Raw genomic sequence first — 9,927 nt, forward strand, 5'->3', positions numbered from 1 at the left:
TCATGGCGGAGAGTTCTGACAAAATGTCCACTGGAGAAGGAAATGGCAGCCCACTCCAGTATTCTTGCCAAGAAAACCCGATGGAACATATCGCAAGGCTAAAAGATTGACGCCGGAAGATGAGCCCCTCTGGTCGGAAGGTGTCCAATATACACCGCAGACGGTGACTGTAGCCATGAAATTAAAAGACGCTTGCTCCTTGGGAGGAAAGCTATGGCAAACCTAGACAGCATAGTAAGAAGCAGAGACATCACCTTGCCGACAAAGGTCCGTCTAATCAAAGCTATGGTTTTCCCAGTAGCAACGTATGGCTGTGAGAGTTGGACCGTAAGGAAGGCTGAGCGCCGAAGAATTGATGCCTTCGAACTGTGGTGCTGGAGAAGACTCTTACAAGTCCCCTGGACTGCAAGGAGGTCAGATCAGTCCATCCTAAAGGAAATCAACCCTGACTGCTCATTGGAAGGACAGATACTGAAGCTGAAGCTCAAATATTTTGGCCACCTAATGAGAAGAGAAAACTCCCTGGAAAAGACCCTGATGCTGGGAAAGACTGAAGGCAAAAGGAGAAGGGGATGGCAGAGGATGAGATGGCTAGATAGCATCACCGATGCAATGAATATGAACTTGAGCACACTCCGGGAGAGAGCGAAGGACAGGAAGGCCTGGCATGCTGTGGTCCATGAGGTCACGAAGAGTTGGACACGACTGAACAACAACAGTGGTGCCACAAGACCTTTCATTGACATACCAGTAACAGCAACAATAATGATAATAGGTTGGCTTCAGACTTGCTCATACTTAGAACAGACCCATTGAAATGGGGCTACCCCATGTTTGATTCCAACCCAATGTGACTGGGATAGGGCAGCACACAAATAACACTGACAATATGTAGCTACTGGTAATGCACAGGCAATCGAGAGGCAAATAAAATGCACTTGTCTTCTGAAAAACTAAGGTAACTAATATTACCTGCCCAGTATTACATGTATCACAAAAAGAAAAGGTAGCAGTGTTGACCCTGAGTAAAATTCCAAAACCCGTATTGGAGTGATACCATTATTGGGCCTCCAACCAAAAGATCACAAAAAATGTGCAAGCTTTTATAACATCTTGCCTGGTGAAGAGCTCTGGAGATCTCAAAAGCTTGCATAGTTTTGGTGCCCTTCTGTTCGGTCTCATAAAGGTATTACACTAATATGGATTCTGGTATTATATGTATGTTTACTCAGGAGTAAGCTCCACTGTGTTCAGTGGGGCTTCCCCCCACCCCCCAGGCAAGTGTGCAGATTACAGTCTTAGTTTGGAAACTCACAGCAGAGGCATTTGAGTGGTAAGGGCGGAAGGGGGGAAATCTGATTCACAGATTTTTCATTCTTGTCTGAATTGGCTTTTAAGTATAATTTTCATATCTAACTTGTTTTTATTTATATTTTATACATATAAAATAAATATAAAATAATTTTATAAATATAAAATTTTATACTGTTTATTTATACAATTGTTTAATAGTTGCCTTTCGGCTGAAAAAAAGAACACCAAGGCAACGTACAAATTCAAACATATGAAACTATATCATAATAAACAAATAACATACTAAACAAATTATTTATTTATTTATTTATTTATTTTATACGTTTCTAATCTGCCCAATAACTCATGTTCTCAGGGCAGATTACAACTAGTTAAAATCTAAAATGCAATTTTAAAACAGTTTAAAATATAAAATACTTAAAAGAATAAATATTTAAAAGAATAAAATACAGTATAATTAACAAAAAACAGCACACCAATCGGTAAAACAGCCATAATAACCTAGAACTAGATCTCTAAAACGCCTGAAGAAAAGAAAGGCCTTTGCTTGGTGTCTAGAAGATAACAGTGTGGGTGGCAGGTGAACATCTTTGGGAAGTTTATTACACAAGTGGTGTGCCACCACTGAGAAGGCCCTCTCTGTTATAGCCCAATAACTCATGTTCTCTTGGCAGATTACAACTAGTCAAAATCTAAAATGCAATTTTAAAACAGTTTAAAATATAAAATACAATACAAATATTTAAAAGAATAAAATACACTATTGTTGTTGTTGTTGTTGTTCAATCGTTAAGTCGTGTCCAACTCTTCATAACCCCATGGACCATAGCATGCCAAAACAGCCATAATAACCTAGAACTAGATCTCTAAAATGCCTGGAGAAAAGAAAGGGCTTTGCTTGGTGCCTAGAAGATAACAATATGCGTGGCAGGTGAACCTCTTTGGGGAGTTTATTACACAAGTGGGGTGCCACCACTGAGAAGGCCCTCTCTTTTGTAGCCACCTGCCTAGTTTTCTTTGGCAGGGGCACCCGGAGAAGGGCCCCGAGGATGACCTATGGGTGTCCTCATACAGGGGGTATACGCCTTCAGAGACTCTGGGTTTTAAAGGTCAACACCAGCACTTTGGACTGGGCTCAGAAATGGACTGGAGGCCAATGCAGCTGCTGAAGCACTGGCATCACACAACTGAATCAGTCAGTCCCAGTTAATAATCTAGTAGCTCTATTTTGCACTCACTGAAGTTTCTGTACCGTCTTCAAAGGTAGCCCCACATACAATGCATTGCAGTTATCCAACAAGGAGGCTACCAGCGCATGGATAACTGTCACCAGGCTATCTCTGTCCAGATAGCGTCGCATCAGGTGTGTGCCCTCCGCTCATGCAAGACTTCCCTTATAAGTGCAAGAATCTCCTTGCAGGTATGAACTCCCAGAATCTTGTACAAATACGTGAAGTCTGACATGCTTAGAAATACCACAGCTAGCCCTGGCTTAATCATGCTTGCATGGAAGTAAGTCTTGTTGATTTCCGTGAGTTTGATGTTGAAGTCAATGTGTATAGGCTCATGGCCTGTTCTGGTGTTATAAGATTTAGTACTGCCGCTGGAACAGAAATGCTTATCACCAGGGTTTTGACGCTGATGCACCCAACAGTCTGAGAACAGACGGACTGATGCTTTCAGGCTTTTTCAAGTATTATCTTAAAAGGAGTTTCTGTTAGCGTGCCATGTAGAACAAAACTTTCAAAGAACACCTGTGGGGGCAGGGGAGAGGAGAAATCAGATTTCAATTGCCAGAAATCTTTCACAAAATCTTTCTGGAGCTGAGGATAAAAAGCTCTTTTAAGAGAGTGAGAAACATATTACAGCAGTGCTAAAAGATCTTCCCTGGCTCCCAGTTTCTTTCTGCCTGGGCTCAATTCAAAGTGCTGGTCTTGATCTTTGAAGCCCTAAATGGTCTTGGGGCCAAGGAATCTCAAGGGCCACCTTCTCCCTTCCGAGCCTGGCTACCCATTAAGATCTTCAGACAGCCTTCTAGGGGTGCCCCCCACCTCCTAAAGGAGACTTCCCCAATGTGGTGCCCTCCAGATGTTTTGGACTTCAAGTCCCATCAGCCCCAGCCAGCATGGCCAATCGTCAGGAATGCTGGGAGTTGTACTCCAAAACGTCTGGCAGGCCAGGCACCAGGTTAGGGAAGTCTGTTTTAAAGCTAGGCAGCAGGTTACTAGAAAAAGAGATTACCAGGGAGATCACCCTACTGTCATTTCAAGGATAGCCTAGCACCTTGACTCTGGAAATCTCCATGTTGTCTGGGAAGGTGAATCAAGCTGAGGCCTGGGAAACCAGGAGGAGAGAGCAAAGTCACAATTTACACTGGTTATCCCCATTTAGAATGTACAACGGGAGTGGCGGGCCTTTGGTACACCTAGGAAGGGAGGTGAAACCGCCAGGAATATGCAGATCTCTTACTCTCTGCCAGGTTCCTAACCCAGTCATGCCCTTTGAGGTACACCCATTTTAACTGGCCATGCTAGAGCCCTGATGAAGGAAAGCCTGCCTAAGGCACTTGTCACCACCAGTGTAACATTCATTAGCATGAGACTAGATGGTATTTGTTCTCTCTTTGATGTGAATTATAAATCAACACTTTAAAGGAGCTGGAAAATACCCTTTCCAGACTCCAAGGGTTTTATGATTTTAAGGCTTTGCTGGCTGAGGAATGCTGGGAGCTGTAGGCCTTTTCTGTGTCTAAACATGCATAGGATTGCACCCTAAGCCTGTTGTCTTGATAAATTCAACAGAAAATGCTAACTTGGCTATACATTCTAATAGACTTCAATTTGCAAAATGTGAAGAGAACCTAAAGGATTATGAGTGTTTCTGGGTGTGGTTGCCAGGCTGTAGGTCATGTTCCCTATTTAGCCTAATGCGTTATAAATCAAAATTGAAAAGGGGCTAGAATCTTTTACAATTGTTTGGGACCCCTGAACGATTCTCATGCATTTCACTAGAGCTCGTGCGTGAGCAGATGCAATCCTGGTGACACTTCGCCTCTGAAGCAAAAAGAAATTAGATTTTTAGTTTTATCTACAACGCTACTTTTGGCCTTCTGCACTGGACTGCACCAGAGGGGTGGTTGTGGTTGGGGACAGAATGACAGACAGGGAAAGGAGAAGGACATGAGAGTAGATCAGGAGAACGATCCCCCAAAGAACCAGAATGCTCTTGGTGACCTGCCTTTTTATTCATTCATTCACCTTCATCAAAGGATCTGGCACTTTACAGAAAAATGAAGGCAGGGAACAAGGGCTACATCAAATGTTGCGGGAGTGGACTTCTACTAGCACAGCAGATTTTTTTCTGTCCTCTGCTCCCCGCCTCCCCATCTGCTCTGGAGGGTCCCTGAACTCCAAGGGCAGATGGGGGGGTGTCTACTCTGATAGCAGTGGCAGTGTTGCAGCTGTGACTGGACCTTGAGGGGTGAAGTCCAGGGCCCTGCATTTAAGAGACCCCCAAGTAACCACCCAGAGAGTAGCATAGTCATGATGGTGCTGATTTAAATGGTGTAGAAACCATAACACTGAGGGACAACTATGCAGTTGGTCAGTGGTAATGAAATTGCACTCTGCACAAGCTCAGATGTGCTTTTTCATACTACACACATCCCAGGACTGCATAATAGTACTATAAACAGATGTCAGTGCTAAGGCTTGGTCTTGTTTGCCTAGAAGCAGCATGGTACAATTTGGGAAAACCTTTATATCCTTAATTCAGTATATAGAAGGGCAGTTATAATTGTTTTATGAATTGTGCACATTTTAATGAACCAGAGTTTCATTAAAAAGGTTTTGTGAACCAGAGCTAAAAAAAAACCCTTGCAATTTACCATTAAAAAAAATCAGTTACAGAAATCAATGCAAGAACCCACAGACTAAAATGCCTGAATTCATAGATGTACCGCCTCTGAACATGGACGTGTCATTTAGCAATCATGGCTAATAGTTATTAATATACCTCCCTACTCTGCCCCTAAAATTTGCCTAATCCTCTTTTAAAATAATCTTAAAGCCAGTGGCCACATCTTGTGGCAGAGAATGCCATATATTTTAATTTGTTGTGTGAAGTACTTCCTTTTGTCTCCCGAATCTACATTTTACCAGATGGCCTTGAGTTCTAATATTCTGAGGGAAAATAAGAAAACATCTCTCCATCCATTTTCTCCGCACACTCTATTACGCCACACTATATTTTTTATTTAAATGAATGAATAAATAAAACCTCTCAAAATATTGGGCTGATAGAAACCCATACAATGTTTGGTGTACTCTTTATTTTAAGTGTATTAAATCAGCTATTGATAGTTGGTGCTGGAGGAAAATTCTGAGAGTGCCTCGGACTGCAAGAAGATCAAACCAGTCCATCCTCCAGGAAATAAAGCCAGACTGCTCACTTGAGGGAAGGATATTAAAGGCAAAACTGAAGTACTTTGGCCACATAATGAGAAGACAGGACAACCTGGAGAAGATGCTGATGCTAGAGAAAGTGGAAGGCAAAAGGAAGAGGGGCCGACCAAGGGCAAGATGGATGGATGATATCCTGGAGGTGACGGACTCGACCTTGGGGGAGCTGGGGGTGGCGACGGCCGACAGGAAGCTCTGGCGTGGGCTGGTCCATGAAGTCACGAAGAGTCGGAAGCGACTGACCGAATAAACAACAACAAAATGGATAGTTAACAAGCAGCTAAAGGCTGGAACCATAGATGGATAACGAAGTAAAATCCTAACAAGTGGACTGGAGTCTCCATAATGCTTATTCCATAATAAATGTATTAAGTCTTCAAGGCGCCAGAAATTTATTTATTTATTTAATTCACTAATTGCCCATCTGGCTGGTCACCCAGCCACTCTGGGCGATGTACAATAACATTTATTTATTGCATGCCTACACCACCCAAACGCGCGGAGCTCTCTGGCTCTTTCTGGCCTTTTGCTGGAACAGACTGGCACGTCTTCCCCTCTGGAAATAACGATTAGTGGTGTGAGCCATGAGGGCAAACACACTCTGCACGTCCGCAGAGGCGGTCTTTAGCACTACTTCGCGCAGGGTGCCGGGACTAAAAAGCGGCACTGCACGTCGAGATGGGGGCTAAAGCCCTGCTTGCAACACCTCCGCCCCCCCCCCTTTTTCCCAGATATTATCTCCCCCTCGGTCAACCATTTCTCCCGCTAAGTCGCGCACGCGCGCTTCGAACATTCGGGGCGCTGCTGGAAGGAAGCGGAAGGCGCCGGAGCCCCAACGCCCAGCAAAACCCGCCGAACACGCCGAGCGATTTTGCATAACGCCCGCCCAGAAGGCGTCTCGAGAGCCCCATTGGTTGCCAGTGACATCAATCGTTCTAGTACGAGCGCGCCTCCTCTGGAAGCTTCTGGCTGAGCCGGGCCGGGGGTGCGGGAGGGCCAGCACATGCCGAAGCGATTGGTCAGAGGCCCACAGGGAGTGATGTGATTGGCGGGGCGGGTTCCGGGCGGCGGTAGGAACGGGAGAGCCGCGACTATAAAAGCTGGCCGAAGGCGCGCCAGCTGCAGAGTGCGCCTCAGTGCTGAGCCGGGTGCGTCGGTGGCTGCTGAGGGAGGCGCGCAGGCGGGAGAGACGCTTCCCCCACGGGACTTCTGAGAGGAATAGCGACCGCGTTTGCTGCAAGCATGTCGGGCAAAGCGCCTGCTATCGGCATCGACTTGGGGACCACCTACTCCTGCGTCGGAGTTTTCCAGCACGGGAAGGTGGAGATCATCGCCAACGACCAGGGCAACCGCACCACGCCCAGCTATGTGGCCTTCACTGACACCGAGCGCCTGATCGGGGACGCAGCCAAGAACCAAGTGGCCATGAACCCCAACAACACCATCTTCGACGCCAAGCGCCTCATCGGTCGCAAGTTTGAGGACTCCACGGTGCAGTCCGATATGAAGCACTGGCCTTTCCGCGTGGTGAGTGAAGCTGGGAAGCCCAAGGTCCAGGTCGAGTACAAGGGCGAGGTCAAGACTTTCTTCCCCGAGGAGATCTCCTCCATGGTGCTGACCAAGATGAAGGAAATTGCTGAGGCTTACTTGGGCCGGAAAGTCCAGAGCGCCGTCATCACCGTGCCCGCATACTTCAACGACTCGCAGCGCCAAGCCACCAAGGATGCGGGCACCATCACAGGCCTCAACGTACTGCGCATCATTAATGAGCCCACGGCCGCTGCCATTGCCTATGGCTTGGATAAAAAGGGCAGCGGAGCCGGAGAGAAGAACGTGCTGATCTTTGACCTGGGCGGCGGCACCTTTGATGTATCCGTCTTGACCATTGAAGATGGCATCTTTGAGGTGAAGTCTACAGCTGGCGACACTCACCTGGGTGGTGAGGACTTTGACAACCGCATGGTGAGTCACTTTGTGGAGGAATTCAAGCGCAAACATAAACGTGATATCGCTGGCAACAAGCGGGCGGTCCGGCGGCTGCGCACCGCCTGCGAGCGGGCCAAACGCACGCTGAGCTCCTCCACCCAGGCCTCTATCGAGATCGACTCCTTGTTTGATGGGATTGACTTCTACACATCCATCACCCGAGCCCGCTTTGAGGAGCTCAATGCTGACCTCTTCCGTGGCACGCTTGAGCCAGTGGAGAAGGCCCTGCGTGATGCCAAACTAGACAAGGGGCAGGTCAATGAGATTGTGCTGGTCGGTGGCTCCACCCGTATCCCCAAGATCCAGAAGCTGCTACAGGACTTTTTTAATGGCAAAGAGCTCAACAAAAGCATCAATCCTGATGAAGCTGTGGCCTATGGTGCTGCTGTGCAGGCTGCTATCCTGATGGGTGACAAGTCAGAGAATGTGCAGGACCTGCTACTGCTCGATGTAGCACCGCTGTCGCTGGGTATTGAGACAGCTGGTGGCGTCATGACCGCCTTGATCAAACGCAACACAACCATTCCCACCAAGCAGACACAGACGTTCACCACCTATTCAGACAATCAGAGCAGTGTGCTGGTGCAGGTGTACGAGGGCGAGCGGGCCATGACCAAGGACAATAACCTGTTGGGCAAGTTTGACCTGACAGGTATCCCGCCAGCACCCCGTGGTGTGCCCCAAATTGAAGTCACATTTGACATTGATGCAAATGGCATCCTCAATGTCACAGCCGTGGACAAGAGCACAGGCAAAGAGAACAAGATCACAATAACTAATGACAAGGGCCGCCTCAGCAAGGATGACATTGACCGCATGGTGCAGGAAGCAGAGCGTTACAAGGCAGAGGATGAGTCCAACAGGGAACGGGTGGTCTCCAAGAATGCCCTGGAGTCCTATGCATACAACATGAAACAGACTGTGGAAGATGACAAGCTGAAAGGCAAGATTGGTGAGCAGGACAAGCAGAGGGTGCTTGAGAAGTGCCAGGAGGTGATCAATTGGCTCGAGCGCAACCAGATGGCTGAGAAGGAAGAGTTTGAGCACAAGCAGAAGGAGCTGGAGAAGCTCTGCAACCCCATCGTGGCCAAATTATACCAGGGTGCTGGAGCTGCAGGCGCTGGTGCTCCAGGTGGTGGACCCACCATTGAAGAAGTGGACTAAGCTGCCATGGACTGGACTATAGGAGCAGTTGCCAGTTGCTCTTCTGTCTTCCTGATTCAGTCAGTGCTGTTGCTGGAGGGAATTTCCTGTGGGGGTGTACGGGAGGAAGCATTAGCTTGCTCTCCGCTTTAACAGGGGAAGCACAGCACAGCCTAACGTTCGTTCATTCGTTGCCAATACGGTTTGTCTTAGTGTTTAGATACCCGTGCTTGTTGATGGATTTGTTTCTTTTTGTTCACTGTTTTTAAGTACCCACCTGAGCATTGCAATTGAGAAGGAAAAAGCATTGCAAGAGAGCATGGAAATTGTTAAATATACAGAAAAAGCTTTAAATGTTTTTGATACTTTTTGGTCTGGTTATTTTGAAATGTTGGTAATAAAAATTACTTGAAACATAAAAATATCCTCTCCTTTTGCTCTAAAAGCAAGCGTTTCATGGGATGGGAGTGGTGTCAAACGTGGGTTTAACTTGACGTTAAGAACTGTGGTAGAAAAACAGGGTCATGCATTTTTACCTTCGTTGTTCAGTCGTTCAGTCATGTCCAACTCTTCGTGACCCCATGGACCATAGCACGCCAGGCCTTCCTGTCCTGCGCTCTCTCCCGCAGCGTGCTTAAGTCCATATTCATTGCATCGGTGATGCTATCTAGCCATCTCATCCTCTGCCATCCCCTCCTTTTACCTTCAGTCTTTCCCAGCATCAGGGTCTTTTCCAGGGAGTTTTCTCTTCGCATTAGGTGGCCAAAATATTTGAGCTTCAGCTTCAGTATCTGTCCTTCCAATGAGCAGTCAGGGTTGATTTCCTTTAGGATGGACTGATCTGACCTCCTTGCAGTCCAGGGGACTCGTAAGAGTCTTCTCCAGCACCACAGTTCAAAGGCATCAATTCTTTGGCGCTCAGCCTTCCTTACAGTCCAGCTCTCACAGCCAAGCCATACGTTACTACTGGGAAAACCATAGCTTTGATTATACGGTCCTTTGTTGGCAAGGTGATGTCTCTGCT

The 9,927-nt window shown here is 47.0% G+C and overlaps 1 protein-coding gene across 1 annotated transcript; it reads left to right on the forward strand.

Annotated features, from left to right (window-relative positions):
• The first annotated feature begins 6,835 nt into the window (after nt 1-6,835).
• Nucleotides 6,836-9,325, forward strand: LOC146356873 (heat shock 70 kDa protein). Its single transcript, XM_084834997.1, has one exon. The coding sequence runs from the start codon at nt 7,017-7,019 to the stop codon at nt 8,922-8,924; it is 1,908 nt and encodes a 635-aa protein (XP_084691123.1). The 5' UTR covers nt 6,836-7,016; the 3' UTR covers nt 8,925-9,325.
• Nucleotides 9,326-9,927: the final 602 nt, after the last annotated feature.

Source organism: Heloderma suspectum, chromosome 1 (genome assembly GCF_057233095.1).
Source record: "Heloderma suspectum isolate Gila_16-S chromosome 1, 16-S_ref, whole genome shotgun sequence".
Taxonomy (NCBI): domain Eukaryota; kingdom Metazoa; phylum Chordata; class Lepidosauria; order Squamata; family Helodermatidae; genus Heloderma; species Heloderma suspectum.

What these genes read in the sequence shown, in the direction of transcription:
- LOC146356873 (XM_084834997.1), top strand. Translation starts at nt 7,017, where the DNA reads ATGTCGGGCAAAGCGCCTGCTATCGGCATCGACTTGGGGACCACCTAC.